The sequence below is a fragment of the Sorex fumeus genome, unplaced genomic scaffold, assembly GCF_029834395.1.
Source record: "Sorex fumeus unplaced genomic scaffold, SorFum_2.1 ptg000033l, whole genome shotgun sequence".
NCBI lineage: Eukaryota > Metazoa > Chordata > Mammalia > Eulipotyphla > Soricidae > Sorex > Sorex fumeus.
This window is the reverse complement of record NW_026606090.1, coordinates 10,347,124-10,363,610: the sequence shown is the minus strand read 5'-3', so window position 1 is coordinate 10,363,610 and position 16,487 is coordinate 10,347,124. Positions and strand designations below refer to the sequence as shown.

Sequence of the window (16,487 nt, the reverse complement as noted above, 5' to 3'; positions counted from 1 at the left end):
GCGGGAGCTTCTCACCAACTCACAGGCTGTCCCTCATGGGCTGTTTCTCTTCTTATTTCATAGACCACTGTACAATTTCTCTCTCTTATTTGTATGTTTGTTCTGCTTTATTTTTATTTATTCATTTATTTATTCATTTATTTATTTTGTTTTTTGGGTCACACCCGGCGAAGCTCAGGGGTTTCTCCTGGCTTTGCACTCAAGAATTACTCCTGGCGGTGCTCAGGGGACCATATAGGATGCTGGGAATCGAACCTGGGTCAGCCGCGTGCAAGGCAAATGCCCTACCCGCTGTGCTATCGCTCCAGCCCCTGTTTTGCTTTAATCAATCAGAACTTGCCCACCCTTCCTTCCTTCCTTCCTTCCTTCCTTCCTTCCTTCCTTCCTTCCTTCCTTCCTTCCTTCCCTCCCTCCCTCCCTTTCTTCCTCTCTTCTTTCCTTCCCTCCTTTCATCCATCCATCCATCCCTCCCTCCCCATCTCCTTCTCCCCGTGCCCCCTCCCCCCCGCCCCATCTGTGTCTTTTTCAAGTGTGAGGCAAGTTCTGGCTCTTTCAGTGGGATCTGAAGCCCACTGACCCGAGGCAGGAGTCAGGGAGCGGGAACGGGGCGCAGGCTTCAGCAGTCACCTTCACGTGTGTCCATGCAGGGCCTGGACAGCCCCTTCCTGCAGCACTGCCTAAGCACCGCCTCGTTTTTTCCTTCCAGAAAGGGTGATATTTTCCTTCCACTAGTCTCTGTGGAAAAGCCGTTTAATTTGCAAAGCAAAGAGCCCAGGAGTGTTCACAAAGCAGAAGGCTAATCCGGTGTTCAGGAAGGCTTCAGGGAGGCAGCTCTCGGAGCACATTCCCACATACTCTCTCGCCGGCTCTTGGTCTCAGCGGTAAGAATCTTGTTTCGTTTTATTTTACTTTGTCGGGGAGGGGTTCAGGGCGGGGGTGGGGGGCGGCCAGTCAATAGTAATCCAGCCCAAGGCTCCCAAATCGGCAAATTAATCCTCGGCCCTGGTTTCTAAGTACCCGAGGGCTGACGCATCCCCTCATAGCTCCACGGCGACGCAGGCTTCTGCACTCGGCCAGACTTCTCCGACATCTCCTGTGTCAAGGAAGCCTTTATTGATTAATTTTGTCTCCATCATTTCATGAAGCACCTGAGAAATTATTTTTCTCCGGAAGCTGCTGGAAACTCTCAGAGAGTTCTCTGGGGCCAGCCACGCAAATCTCTGTACACTCTGCAAACAGATCTGCCGCGGCCACGTTCTAGTTCCTTGCTGCTCGACACAGCGGGGAAGAAACAGTTGCTTTCCTGAGGCAAGTCACTGCTGCCCCTTAGATACACTGGAAGAAATGGGGGTAGGGGGGTGGGGGGTGGGAGGTGGGGCAGGGTCTTCCCCGGGGCCAGCAGCCACCTTGACACTGTCCTTTGGGAAACGCTGGTGCCCCCGTGTCACAGGCACAGCGCGCTTGATCTTGCTGAGGCCCGAGGTTCTGTGCAGTGGCCGTCACTGCAGTTGAGGTCTGGGAGGTGCTGGTGGACGCGGCTGGGGCGGGGGTGGGGGTGGGATGTGTCCCCTCCATTTTCACGCACCGTTCCTGTCCCCCCACACCGGGCCACCTCAAGTAGGCGTGTCATGCCCATGGCCCGGAGACTCGATGTTGGAGCTGGTCCCAGGACAGCAGTCAGGGTGCAGCAGGTTTGATGGTCGGGTAGGCAGACAAGGACTCCTTCTAGAAGTATCTGCCTGTTGGGCTTTGCCTCAGGGTGGGGGCTGCCTGGAAAAGGCTGACCAGCCAAAGAGAAGCCAAGGCCAGTAGCAGCGAGGAAGGGGCAGCTTGGCATTGGTGGGGACGCAGCCCTGGGCCCTGTGCGGAGTGGCCAGGAGCTAAGGCCAGCCAGGCACCGGGGCTGGTGATGGGGAGGGTGGCGTCTCCCTCAGCCCACTGGGCCCTGCGGCAGGCGCTGTCAGAGGACACCTCAGAGGGTCAGTGAGGAGGACCGGCCCGTGACAGGGCGTCTGCTGATGAGAGCACGGGTGTCGAGGGCTCCCCCTGGAAGGCTTCAGGGGAGAGACGCTGGCTCAGGTTTGCATGGGCAGGGGCGGGGCGCACCCAGGCGGCTGACAACGAGGTGTCAGGGGTTGGCTGGGCCCACTCGATGACAGGCTGGCAACCAGGAGGAGAATCACACAGATTTATGGCTGGAAACCCTAATCCAAAGCACAGAGAAGGAAGGAAAAATAAAACAAGGGACCCACAGCTGCCAAGTGCCAGGACCTCAGGGGAAACCCGGCCAGTTTCTCCCCGCCCAGCTCAGCTTTCTGAAGAGATATCGCGGGACCATGATCTGGCCCCAACAGTCGTGAGAGTGTTGGGGTGTGATTGATTTATGTTCACTGGGGACCACAAAAAAAACACAATAAAACCTCCCATCTCCAGAAATTAATTGAAAACATCATTGCTCTAAGTCAAGTCTCTTATTTCTAGGCACAATAAACATTTATTGGCTGGAAACATCAATGACAGTCTCTCCAGCCAAGCTTTCAGGTTCCTGACTACTGCTCACCTATCTCTCCAAGGAATAAATGCCTAAATGGAAACACTTCGCTGAAGCTTCTGAAGCTCAAAGCAACGGGGCAGTTGTCAGTATCATTTGTATAATTCCTTCTGGACTGTTTGCATAGTTTCTGGAAATCTCCGCGAGCTTCTTGTTAGCAGCCAGAGAACACAATGGACATCTGTAGATTTGGGCACTTCTGACTTTCTCGACGCTGAAGTTCCTGCTTTTCTTTTCAGCTCTCCTCGTCAGCCAGGGATTGTACCAATTTAATGGGGCTACTGGGGCATGGGGGATGGAAGCCTCAAAGTGCTTGTGAGTAACTGTAGGGGTGTGTGTGTGTGTGTGTGTGTGTGTGTGTGTGTGTGTGTGTTTGATCAGATTAATTAAAATTACTTTTGTCATCATGGGGTACAGCAGTATATAATGGGGCTTTTTGTCCTGATCATGGAATTAAATTCAGATGAAAGTTCATATTACAGAATAGGGAACCTGGATCCTTGCCCCAAATGAGAGAAACGAGGACGGACTTCCTGGGAGAAACGTTGATTGGGGCACAGGTGACCTGGAGATCTGAGTGGGGTTCTGGGATTACCATACCAGGGGCTCCCAGGTCCCCAAACAGGGCAGCCGTGGATGAACCGGGGCAAGAGTGGGTGGAGAAGTGGAATGGAGAGAAATGCAAGAATTCACAGAGGAAATGGGAGAGCAGGAAAGAGCGAGGCCCAGAACCTCCGTTCTCACTGGCCGCATGTGGACATAGAGCAGCATGTGGGAAGGGCTTGAGGTCCCACTCAACCGACGTAGCTCCCTGGCACCTAGCAACCACCGCTCAGCATTTTCCTTTTTCAACTCCCCTGGGCTGGGGGTTTGGTCCTCCCGTTACCCGCTCCGTTAGACACAGTCTCAGCTGGGAGCACAAGAAGGGCTGGTGTGGGGGGGGCAGGGGGAGGCAGAGCAGGCAGCCACTCCTACGTTCCTCCAGTGGCACCTGGGTCCCCTGGACCTCGCAGGGTGGTCTGGGGCCTGAGGCGGAGCAGCCCCTCAGCCCTGGGCTCTCGTAGCCAGCCATCAAGGAGCTCAACTCCTTGGGAGACCCCGCCCCTCCCCCCGCAGAAAGGAATAAAAGCAAATGAACATGGGTGCATGTGTGTTTGTCCTGGATTTGGACTGAGGGGTGTGTGTGTGTGTGTGTGTGTGTGTGTGTGTGTGTGTGTGTGTGTGTGTGTGTTTCTGGGCCATACCTGGTAATGCTCAGGGCTCACTTCTGGTGGTCTTGGAGGCCCTATGGGATGCCGGAGATCCAACCACACTGGCCATTTGCCAGCAGACGCCCTCCCTGCTGTACTATTGCTGGGACCCCGTGATGATTTTTTTTTTAAATAAAAGCAGGGCCGCGTTCGCTCTGGGATATGAACATGCCTTAGAGGATCCAAAGGAACCAAGTCCCATCTGCGTGAATTCTGAGATGTGCAGAGAGAAGGTACATTCTCAGCAGCTGGGTGTGGGGACCCTTGAGAAAGAACCAGGGCCTGGTCTTCAGCCCAGTGCTGCGGGGACAGAGACCCAACAGCCAGAGTGCTGTCACCACTTATCCCAGGAGGGACACCGCAGCACGGAAGCTGGAGTTCAGATTTGAGGAGAGGATGTGGAAGACTTTGCTAACCTTGGCCTGCCAGCAGCAGGTGACACCCCTTCCCCTGCCATACACCCTCAGTGTGTCCCCAAACAGATTATCTGCTGTCCAAATCACTGTCCAGCATGTGGCTGAGCATCCTCATGGGTGCCGAGCACTGGGGCTTTATCCCTGCCTTGTCCACACCTCCTCACATCTTATGACTCAAGCCAAGGGCCGGAGAGATAGTGCAGTGGGCAGGGTACTTGGGTTTGATCAAACTGGGTTCGATCCCCGGCAACTCATATGGTCCCCCAGCTTCACCAGGAGTGACCCCTGGGCATCGCCGGGTGTGACCCCAAACCGAAAAACAAAAAACCTCAAGCTGAGACCATCCAGATCTCAACCCCCCCCCACTTCTCTGACGGGGATTCGGGGAGCAAAGCATTCCTCACGGGTGAGGCCAGATACAACTGGCCCCGGTGGGGGGGACTGGGGTGTTGGCTAACGGGGTGTCATACCACGGGAGCACCGGGACATGTGACTCGGGATGGAACCGCTGAAGGACCATGTATTGTCAGACTCGGTTCCCAAACTGTGTTCTGTGGCAGTGGGGTGTCCTGGGCAGTGGCCAAGTGTGGGACGTCCCTGCCAAGTCCAGAGTGGTCCTCAGTGTTCCCAGCTGCCCCCTCTGCACTGACCATCAGAGATGAAAGAAGCCAGAGACAGGCTCAGAGTTTGACTTCAGAAATTAGGACTTTCAAAAGATTTTAATCGGCAAGAAAAAATATTTCTCACAGTGCTGTGAAATAAGAACTTGAATGAATCCCAACAGGGCTGTGCCCTGGGCCCAGCGGGCAGCTTCCTGTCCCCATGGGCCAGGCAGCAGTACTGCACATTTCTGCCCAAGGCTGCCGCCTTCGGCTTCCTGATTCCTGCCCACCGAGTCTCAGGGCCATCACACATTGGGGGAAGTGTTGGTGACAGCCGGTCTATGGCCACGGGGCAGGATCCCTTGGCCAGGCAGGCGGGGCAGGACCCTGATCGGTGACACTTCTCTGCGTTAACGTCACTCCTGGGGCTGATGAGTGTCCTCGTGGCTCTGCATTTCAGTGAGGTGTGACTGACGTCCAGCACCAAGTCAGAAGCCACACCTGGGACCTCTCCAGGCCAGCTCAATTCCAGCCTAGTGCTCTGGTTTGGGTTTGGGGGCACATCTGGCAGTGCTGGGGTGGGGAGGGGGTGGTGCTGGGTCTTGCACCTGAGCCTTCTGCATGCAGAGCCAGTCTCCAGCCCACTCTGCTTTCTCCACCCTGTGTCATGCCTTTATTATTATTTTTTTTGGGGGGTCACACCCAGTGATGCATAGGGGTTGCTCCTCTGCACTCAGGAATTACTCCTGGTGGTGCTCAGGGGACCATATGGGATGCTGGGAATCGAACCTGGGTCGGCTGTGTGCAAGGCAAATGCCCTACCAGCTGTGCTATCGCTCCATTCCCTATTATTATTATTATTATTATTATTATTTTGAGACCACACCTGGTTATGCTCCGAGTTATTTCTGAATCTGCACTCAGCTTATCACTCCTGTCAGTGCTTGGGGGTCCCTGTGGGATGCCGGGGATCCAACCCAAGTCAGCTCTCTGCCAAGGTGAGCGTCCCACTCACTCTTTCCAGGCCCTGCTTCAGGCTTTTATTTTTTATTATTTTTGGCATTTAGGGTCACACCTGGCGATGCTCAGGGCTTCCTCCTGGCTCTACACTCATAAATTACACCTGGTGGTGCCTGGGGACCATATGGGATGCCAGGGATGGAATCCAGGATGGTCACATGCCAGGCAAACGCCCTACCTGCTGTGCTATCACTCCAGCCCCAACTTAATCCTTAAAGCAGGTCACCCAGGAGGATGTCAGGCATGGCCTCCCGCCCTTCCCTCAGCTCTGCCTCTGCCGAGTACCCGAAGGTGCAGGGAGTAGCCGTCTGTAGTGCCCAGCATGGCCCTACAGAGCTTTCTGGGCACCGCCGTGTGGCCAAGGCGGCCTGGGACAGAGGGCTGGACTCATTCGCACGCATTTGCCTAAGGGCTGGTTTTGGCAGGAGGCTGTGCCTGGCTGCACCCCATGGGGGCCCGGCTCAGAGAGGCCGGAGCCAGAGCAGACAGTGACCCCTGCACTCCCACCTCAAGGTCTGGATTTGCAGCAGAAAGCCTGCAGGACCAAGGGTGGCCGCAGCTCAGCTGCTGGGATCCCACAGCCCACAGCTGAGCCACTCAACTCTGGAACAAGCCCTCGGCCCTCGGAATATAGCTTTGGCTGTGCCAGCACTGCTGGGGTGGGGGTGGGGGCTGTTTGTTTGGATAAAGGTGAGAGGAAGCTGAGCACAGGCTCCCCCACCTCCCCCCCACTCCACCCCCTGGATTGGGATTCAGGCCAGACTTCTGGAACATTCTAGCGTACTGTCACTGGCTCAGGTCTCTCTAGTCCCGAGGCCGCAGTGTTTTATCATGAAGATGCCTCAGCTGAAGTGTTTCCTGGAAGTTTCCTTTCCTTAAGTGCGATGTCTTCTTGGTCCAGAGCAGTCCCTGGTCCCCGAAATGTGTGTTTGTGTCTCTGCTTCTCCCTAATCTCCGTGGCTGGAGGTGGACAAGAGGGTTGGAGCCCGGGAGCTCCATCATTTGTTGCTCTGAGCCAGACTTGGGGTCCAAAGAACGATGAATGGCGTGTAGTCATGAGCAGACCCCAGAGGCCCAGGCCCACTGATCCCGCTCTAGGAACCGAGACTCTCACCAGAACGTTTTCCTCCCATCTCAGGCGTGGGACGACCCGCAGGCCTTGTGGATTAGATTATTGGCCATGCTCACAAGGGCCACACCCCACACCCCACAAGGCAGAGCGTCTCTGCCATGCTACACCTCAAATGCAGTAGGGATTTTGGGCAGAAAGAGACTTGATTGTAGCATAGTGGAGCAATTTTTTTTTACTGAACTGTTAACTGATGGCAGGAGGGCCCTGGCAGTTGGGCCAGGGCAAGACTCAGATGTAGGGCTCACGGCATCTCAGCCTGACAGACTCAAACAAAGATGTTGAAAATGTGGTACGGAACCTGTCGAACCAGAATTTCTTTGTTTTCTCAATGTGAAATTTTTTTTCCCCTCCCATGATACATATCAAAAATGCCTTTAGTTGGAGTTAGCTAAAACTGTTTATTAGACATTGGACCTACAAACAAAGCTTCTAAACTATCTCACAAATGGACACGGGCAGGAATCTGCACCCAGCCCAAAGTGCTTGGAAGCATCATTTAGTTTCGTTAAGGTCTTCACTCATTTCCTTAGTCTCATCTGCATAAGAGAGTCAGTGATAAATTGATGGATTGAATAATTAAAATCAACCCGATGAGTTTCTAATTGGCCCTTCAATTACACTCGAGTGATACTTGCTTTTTTCCTCATCTCAATTATCCTGTTCATTGTCTTAAGGAAAAAACAAAAGGTGTATTGCACCGTGTCATGTATTTTCAAAGCTCAAAAACCACGTGATTGGTACCCGAGACTCCACTGGCTCCGAGGGGACCTCACTTCCCAGCCCACAAGCTTCTCTGCCCGTGTGACACTCCCCAGCCCGTCACGGCGCCCCCACCCCCCCACCCCTGCCAGTATCACGGCGTGCCTGGCACGAGCCTGGGCTTGGTGTTCACGCCATCCACACAGAATGGAATACAGCTTTATTCTCTCAGGTTCCACACATCAACAAGAGGCAGACAGAGCCTGTGTCATCTCCGGCAGAGAGGCAGAGCGGCCCTGTCTCATGAATGACAGCATCTGAGTAAAGCTAAAATAATATAAAAATAATTTTGAAAAAATCCCTTTTCTGTACACTTTCAAATAAAGCAAGTAAGATTTTTTTTAAAACAACAGTATCATTTTTCTTTTTTTTTTCTGCTAATCAGAAAATAGGTTTCTATTCATCTGGGCTTTGAAGTTCAGTGTGCCCCCATCCACGTGCGTTTGCAGCTATGCATGGATAATCTAGGCGATGTTGCGAAGCCCCTAAAACTTTTCACCTAGTTTGTCTAATCATTAAGCTACTAAACCAATTAGAATACTATTATATCACATTGAACAACTTTACGTAATTGCTTTTTTTTTGAAATACTAGGAACATTTACACATTTGGCTTGTAAAGGATTGAAATATCACATGTAATATTATCTAGCTTTTTCTTTTTTTTCTTAAAGAATATGGCTCTTAATAAATTTATCTGAGTTCTAGAGTGAAAAAAAAAATCCCTTTTGAAGCAAGAAGACATGTCTTCTGATTTGGCCCAAAAAAAGGAGGAAAAAAAAAATGGAGGACGAGTGTTTTCTACCATTTAGAATAAAGTCAAGGAAGGGGGCCCTTTGTCGCCAACGGTTGCAACCAAACTTGCCATGAAGTGTTTGTCGAAATATCTCCACTTGGCCAGCAGAGGGCACTTTAAACACCCCTGCCCGCGGGGGCGGGCCAGGGGATGCAGGAAACACAGTGTTCACCCCAGACCAGGAGGAGCCCTGCGGGTTTCTTTTTGAGATTCACAAAAATATAGAAAATATGGACTGTACCACAGGCTTCCGCCGGGGAAGGTCTGAGCGCGTGGGGCCAGGTGGCTCCCCTGCCCGCCATGACCCAGGCCTGGTCTGCGCTGACCCAAGGCCCAGGCAGCATGTCCTTCCTCCCCGTAGCCCCGGGGACACCGCGAGCGACGCTCACGGGGTGGGGGACCCTTGGGGGACGGGGCCCACGGAGAGGAGCAGCGGCTTTCCCTGGGCTGCAGGGCTGCGTCTGTTTCCCGAGGCGCAGGCCGGGCGTCTGTTCCCAGGGGAGGGCCGCGCGTCCGTGAAAAGGCTTGAGTTCCGGCGAGAGCATCGTCGGTCTACACCTACACCCTGTTCCCACTGCCATATCGCAGCTTTGCTATTGGCTCCAGTATTGTGTGTCAAAGAACGTCAGAAAGGATTTTGTGTGTGTGTATGTGTGTGTGTGTGTGTGTGTGCGCGCGCGCGAGCGCGTGTCTGCCTGTGCGTGTGTGCTCGCAGTTTTAAGTAAACTTCTTTGATCCTTAGAGAAATATAACACTTAGTAAATACATTTTTTTTCTTTCCTTTCCCTAGAGTGTTCCCAGCATGTGTGTGCCTTCCGGCGCTCTCTCTCTCTCTGCGTCTGCTCGCTCCGTTGTCTGGTGTCCTAGCGCTGACGGAGAGGGAGGGGCCCTTGGGGCGGCAGTCTCTGGGACGGAGGTGTCTCCACAGCGAGTCCTCACCCGGACAGGGTCATCAACTTACTGGGCTCGGCCAACCTACCCCCCCCACCGCCCTCCCCACCCCCAGGCCGCCTGGGGTTCAGTGTGCCGTGTCTCTCGTGCCGGTCGTGTTTCGGGGTGACCCTGAGCTGCGGTGGCCTTGGCAGGCCCCGCCTACTCCGCCTTCCGGGCCGTCTTCACCTTGCCGATGTAGGCCTCGAAGAAGAAGTGGCAGAAGAGCAGCAGGTAGCTGAGGTACATGAGCGAGGACCAGAAGATGTTCTGGAAGTGTGAGTAGCACTGGTCCGTCTGCATCCAGCGGAAGACCAGGTAGTTGACCACGCAGCCCATGAGCATCTGCAGGATCTGCGAGAGCGTGATGAACATGGCGAACTTGCGGGACACGCGGAAGCCCGCGGCACGCAGTGCGTAGTAGGAGTACATCACGGCGTGCACACTGTAGTTCATGGTCATGAACCAGCCGCCGCCGGCCACCATGTCCTTGTAGGAGTACCAGGAGTACAGGAGCACAGTGATGTGGTGGTACCAGTGCAGGAAGATCAGCTTCTGCTTCCGCAGGATGATGAAGATGGTGTCTCCTGCAAGACAGGGGAGGAGGGACAGATGCGTGAGTCCTGCAGCCATGAGCCCGGCGCCCGCCATGTCCAGGCAGGAAGGGGAGGTCACTGGGACCTGTACCGGAAGGGGGGGTGGGGCACGGGCGGGACAGGACGAGAAAGGATACTGTTCAGCTGTGTGTGTGTGTGTGTGTGTGGGGGGGGGGGACCCAGGGCAACTTGGTGGTCTTCACTGACTTCCGGTCACCTCACTCATCCAACAGAGACTGTTCTAGCTGCCCTGGAAGTGTGGGCCCCTCTTTGCAGAGTCTTCCTGGTGACCAGTCTGGAACCACGGGGACTGGCTTTTGGCTTGGGTCTGCCACCCGACAGGGGCCTAGCAGCTGGGACAGAGGCAGCCCCTGCCTTCTGGGAGATGGGGACACCCAGGCCCCACATGGCTGGCGGAGATGGGAGGCCTGCCCCTAGACCCTCACCCAGGCCTCTGGCGGATCTGCAAATGCCCAGGCCTGGCCTGACCAATGGCACTGCATGGCACTGCATGGGGTTCCAGAGAAAGCCAGACTGGCCGCTGCGGCCAGTGGGAAGAGGGGGGTCTGAGGGAGGGGGAAGAAGGCAGGAGAGCCCCCTCCTCGGTCAGGAGGCTGCTCTGCCCATGGGCCATCTCTGGAGTCAGCTCCTCTCCCCACACACCTGCTCCTACCTCAGGAGGCTCTAAGGGGAAGAACCTCTTCCTTCCGCTAATCTGCCGGCCCTCTGGGGACTATCCTACAAGCCCAGAGAGACCCTGGGGGGAGCAGCCCTGGGTGACTGTCCTGCAAGCTGAAGGGGCATCCTCTAACTGGAGGGAATTCTCCAACCAGGAAAAAGTGCCACCAATGCCCCGTAACCCAGGATGGAACCTCACATTCCTGCCCCAACCCCCGTGTGGGACCACAGGGAGACGGTGCAAAGGGCTGAAACGGGCTCTGCTCAGCGGAAACCCAGCCTTGACCTGGGCACACAGTGCCTTGGGTACAACCTGACACTCCCTCCCCCAATACTAGGAACTGAAGCTTAAAAGGTCATCATCAGAAAAATATATCTGGCAAAACAAACTCCCCCCCATAAATGAAATAAAAAAAAACCTCATAATTTTGAACTTGTAGATAAGTTTTGCACTAATCCCAGTATAACCAAGAGTCTCCTGCACCTGGCTCATAAATTTCGTGTTAGTGGGGCTGGAGCAATAGCACAGAGGGGAGGGCGTTTACACCATGGTAAGCACATGGCCAATCTGGGTTTGACCCTTGGCATCCCATATGGTCCCCTGAGCACTGCCAGGAGTCATTCCTGAGTGCAGAGCCAGGAGGAACCCCTGAGCATTGCTGGGTGTAACCCAGAAAGCATAAAAAAAAGATTCATTTTAGAAATTTCTCTGCAGATGACGTGGCCGCGGCACGCCAACATGCCCAGGGCAGGGCTTTGTGCCAGAAGCCCAGACTCACTGTGACTGAGTCTCCAGGGGCCAGAGGCCACTGGACCGGGAGGACGGTGGGAAGGTGGGCTCGGGCTGGGGGAGGGGGCAGGCTGCTCGCCGCCCCCCAGCCTCAGAGTTCAAGGACGAGCTATGAATACAGGCCTTGCCCGGGAAATGGGCACAGATGGGGCCAATGCTTGCCTCTTCCTGCAGGGCCAGGGGCCACAGCTGGGGTGGGGGGAAAGGCGTGGGGGAGAGGGTGGACGCAGCCGGGGGCTTGCGATCGGGGCTCTCACTCACCGAGCTCTGGCGCTTTGCTCAGCACGAAGGCATACGCCCAGAACTTGCTGACGGGCCCATAGTAGAAGCTCTGGTCACACACGGACTGCTTCAGGCCTTTGGTCATCAGGATGTAGAGCATGTAGGCACCAGTTCGAAGAGCACCGAAGATGCTGAGTGTGGGGAGGAGAGAGCCATTAGGGTGGGCAGGCGCCACGCAGGGTGGAGAAGAAACGTTCACGGGGCCCCACTGTCATCATGAACATAATGTTCTCGGGGCCTGAGGTGCCTCCATACAGCCGGGGGGCATCCTCAGGCCCTTCCTGCGGGGACTGAGTGGACTGAAGCTGACCCTGGTTCCCCCCCCTCCAGTGTCCTGTAAGACCCCCCACGATTCTGGTGACGGAAGTTTGCCTCAGGGCTGGATTGGCTGAGCAGGATGACCACATCCCCCAGATTTTCCCACTTGCCACAGACCCTTGGAAGATGACCATGTCCCTCTTGGTGACCGAGCAGGCTTCAGTCGCCCCCACCCTGGCTCCCCACGTCCTGCCACCAGGCCATCCCCATGGGGTGCCCGACTCAGGTGCCCGCAGACGCTGCTGGCACTGGAGAGCGAAGTCTTCTCAGGAGCGTCAGCATCTGTCCAGAACCCAGACCCCGCAGAAGACACCACACAGAACACCCGGCCTTCACTGACCTTAAGCCCAGTGAACTCTGATGGCTGCCCCTTTAGGATCCCTGAGCCCCACCACGAGGGAGCCCTGAGTGCAGAACCGGGAGGAAGCCCCGAGCACCAGTGGGTCTGGGCCCCAAGCAAAGATCACAAGAAACCTATGTATGTACACACACACAAACACACACACAGTTTCTTTTCCTCCTTGTGGAGATGCTCCCTGGAAAGCTGGGGCACACGGCACTGTGTCACTGAGCCACATGCCAGGCCCCTCCCTGCAGGTATTTTAAATAAAATTCAGCCCCGATTCTCATGCTCTGGCTCATGTTTCCTTCCTGTTCCAGGATGGGCTGTCTGCACAGCTGGCACTGGCAACGCTGGAGAGTGACTCCCCTCCCGTTTGGACGTGGCCCAGTGCACAAAGGGTACACGGAGGCTCGGGGGGCCGCTCCACGTGCTCCCGACAGTCAAGGGCCCCCGCACCTGTCCTGGCCAAACACACTCTACCCACTTTGTTCACCTGGCACTTACATGGCACCAAGAAACTAGAATTTAAAACCTACAGTGGAATGGATGAGTAGTGAATTTTTTTTAAAGCTATTTCTAGGACAAAGTGCTTTTTCTGGTCATTTTGTTGAGTCCCAAGATGGCACATGGGGCTGCGGCATTTTGACTGAAACACGAGGTGCTTTTTTTGTTTTTGTGTCACACCTGGCAATGCATAGGGGTTACTCCTGGCTCATGCACTCAGGAATTACTCCTGGAGGTGCTTGGAGGACTATATGGGATGCTGGGAATCAAACCCAGGTCAGCCGGGTGCAAGGCAGATGCCCTACCCCTCCAGCTCCAGGGTTGCCTTTTCTTTCCTCTGTCACCTTGTTGCCCTTTTTGAACAATGGTTACAAAGAAGATGATTCTGTAGACTTTTGCAAGAGTGACTGAAATTGCAAGGCTCCTGTTGGCTCTTGAATAAGTATTCCTTTTCTTTCTCCATACCACGTCTAAGGAAGTTTAGTTTTGATAAAAAAGGAAAGAAGGGAGGGAGGGAGGGAGGGAGGAAGGGAGGGAGGGAGGGAGGAAGGAAGGAAGGAAGGAAGGAAGGAAGGAAGGAAGGAAGGAAGGAAGGAAGGAAGTCAGACAGTCAAAGACCACACAAAGAGGGAAAGAGTTAATTCCTGCGCCCTAAGGATGTGGATGGGCAGAGCAGCGCCAGGCAGGACAGGGGCCACCATGCTGGAAAGTCAGTGACAATTCAGCCATGTTTCAGTCTGCTCTCTTCAGAGCAGAAACCCCATCTTTCCCCCTCTTTGTTTTGCCTCAGCAGCAGCACTCGGGACCCTTCCGCCTTAGCCTTGGGCTCCTCTCCCGAGCTGGAACCACCCTGGACTGGGAAGACAGCACCTTCAGGATCACCCACCATGCCGGTCCCTTTCTGCGAACATAAACATCTCAGCCCGGAGCTCTGCAGACCCCACCCACCTGGGAACTCGTTCTGCAGACCCCCACCCCCTCCAGCTTCTAAACTGTCGACATCCATCCATTTCTCAACCAGAGAACACAGAAGCCACCCTGCCCGCCACTGTGCCACGGGTATGGAGGTGACAGAAAGAAAAGCCAAACACTTTGCTATGTGTCATCTCGAAAGAAATGCAGGACGCACTGAATGCTCTGAATGCTAAGCCCCAGGGCGCTGAAAACAACGGCTCGAACAGGGAGGCCGCCGGGCACGGACGGGGCCAGCATAGCAAGCTGTGGGGGAACAGGCGACAGGGAAGGAGCTCCCAAAGGGGCCCCCACCCCTCATGGTGCCCCCGCACCCAGGAATCACTGGGTTTCAGGGTAGAGACTGGCCAGTCAGATATGCACCAAAAACAGCAAAGGGGGTGGCAGGGAGAAAGGGTGCAACTGTCTGGGGTTCTGGGCGGGATTGTGTAGAAGAAGCAAACACCCCCCACCACCACAAAGGGCAGTTGGGGCGGGCATCACCGTCTGGGAGCTGGACAAGGCCTTTTGGCTGACTACTCTAGTCCAGAATTCCTGCAGGCCTCAATGTGCATCCCGGGCACGGCCGGGAGGAGAGGCTCCATGTCTTCTCTCCTCGTGTTCGCTGCCCCTCCATGGGCCGCTCCCAGTCAGTCCCTCCTACTCCCGTGCTGCTGATTTTTATGTCGTCTCCAGTGAGCCTACAACCCAATCATGATGCCTGAGCGCCAACTGGTGCACTCCAGATGATGCGATCAAGCAATCTCATACAAAGCTCGGTCTGAAGACGTCTCTAAGCTCAGGGTTTGACTTCTGATGTTGCTCAGAATCTGCCTGTGCTTGTCTCTCAGAATCCTTTCAGTGAGGCGCGTCTACGGGCCTGTGTGACAGCACGGGGATCAGAGCACGGCAATTCTTAACTCAGTCTTGGTTCAAAATAACCCTGATCAAGTATTCCAGGAGTTGTTGTATCTTAAATTAGCAGGCAATCTCCGTGAGGATGCGCGTTATTCTGCTCACCAAGTTTCAGAAAAGCTACAGTATCCCAGCTAAATATGAATTCAGCACCAGGATATAAAATGTCACATGCCAACAGTTTCAAGTTGTTAAAGACTGTGATGAGGCCAGAGCGACAGTACAGTGGGGAGGGCACTTGGGTTCTATCCCCGGCATCCCATATGTTCTCCTATGCACCGCCAGGAATAATTCCTGAGTGCAGAGCCTGGAGTAACCCCTGAGCATCGCCAAAAAAAAGCCAAAAAAGAAAAAAAAAACCCCACCCTGTGATGCATTACTGAAGTTCAGTTTTTGTCCAAACATAATTGCATTGCCCAGGTCTCAGAGATACTGAAAGTATGATCAAAGAGTCTCAAGACTGACTTCAATTATTAAGGGGGCACTGAACAAAGCACTAACAGTAAGTATTGGTGGGAGTGAGATTAAGGGCTTATCTGCTCTTCGGTGGTTTAGCTGGTTTAGCTTTAGGAAGCGAACCCTCCCTTTTGTTACTTGAAAAAGAAATTATTTCAGGGGCTGGAGGGGCAGTCCAAGATTACGGACCTTGCCTTGCATCTCGCTGACCCGGTCAAACGCCCAGCACTACATATGACCCTGACCCACTTAGCAGCCCAGGGGTCACTCCTGAGCACAGAGCAGGAATCAGCCCTGAGCACTACAGAGTGGCCCTCAAACCAAAAACAAGGGGGAAAGAGGGAAAGAACTATGTTTCATTTACAAAATAAAAACCAAAAATCAAACCAAGAAGCATTTCCCCTTGTGAACCTTGCAGACGGCTAACATGGGTTCGATCCCTGGCACCACACATGGTCCCATGAGCCCTGTCAGGTATGATCCCTGCTGAGCAGAGCCAGGAGGAACCCCTGAGCACAGGGCGTGGCTTAGAAGGATTAAAAAAAATAGTAATTTCTGTTAATCTTGAGTATACTTCAATGTTTAGGACAAAAATGACATTTAAGGGGCTGGAGAGATAGCACAGCGGGTAGGGCGTTTGCCTTGCACGTGGCCGACCCAGGTTCAATTCCCAGCATCCCATATGGTCCCCTGACACTGCCAGGAGTAACTCCTGAGTGCAGAGCCAGGAGTAACCCCTTGCATCGCCAGATGTGACCCCCCCCCCAAAAAAGCAAAAATGACATTTAAGACAAAATAAAAATATGACCAAAAAGCAAAAAAAAAAAGTTTTAAAGTTTTAAAAACCAAAAAGTTCTTAAGCAGGGAAAGTTGATGACTGTTAACACTGTAGCACTGTCTTCCTATTGTTCATCAATTTGCTCGAGCAGGCCCAGTAACGTCTCCATTGTGAGACGTGTTGTTACGTGTTTGGCATATCAAATACGTCACGGGTAGCTTGCCAGGCTTTGCCGTGCAGGCGAGATACTTTAAGTAGCTTGCCGGGCTTTCCGAGAGGGGTAGAGGAATTGAACTCGGATCGGCCGGGTTGGCCACGTGCAAGGCAAACACCCTACCCACTGTGCTATCGAGGCATAAAGTCTAAGATGAAGCTGCAAAACACCTGGCATTGTGCGACTACAGCACACAGCGACAGCAGG

General features: G+C 54.1%; 1 protein-coding gene across 1 annotated transcript in view; it reads right to left on the bottom strand.

The window, feature by feature from the left end:
* Nucleotides 1–7,873: 7,873 nt before the first annotated feature.
* ELOVL6 (ELOVL fatty acid elongase 6) overlaps nt 7,874–16,487 on the bottom strand; it is a 68,738-nt gene continuing 60,124 nt past the window's right edge. Inside the window, exons 4-5 of the mRNA XM_056116916.1 lie at nt 11,781–11,932; nt 7,874–10,042 (exon numbers count right to left, since the gene is read on the bottom strand). Coding sequence (XP_055972891.1) covers nt 9,618–10,042; nt 11,781–11,932 — 577 coding nt within the window. The 3' untranslated portion in view covers nt 7,874–9,617. The remainder of the gene's footprint in view (nt 10,043–11,780; nt 11,933–16,487) is intronic.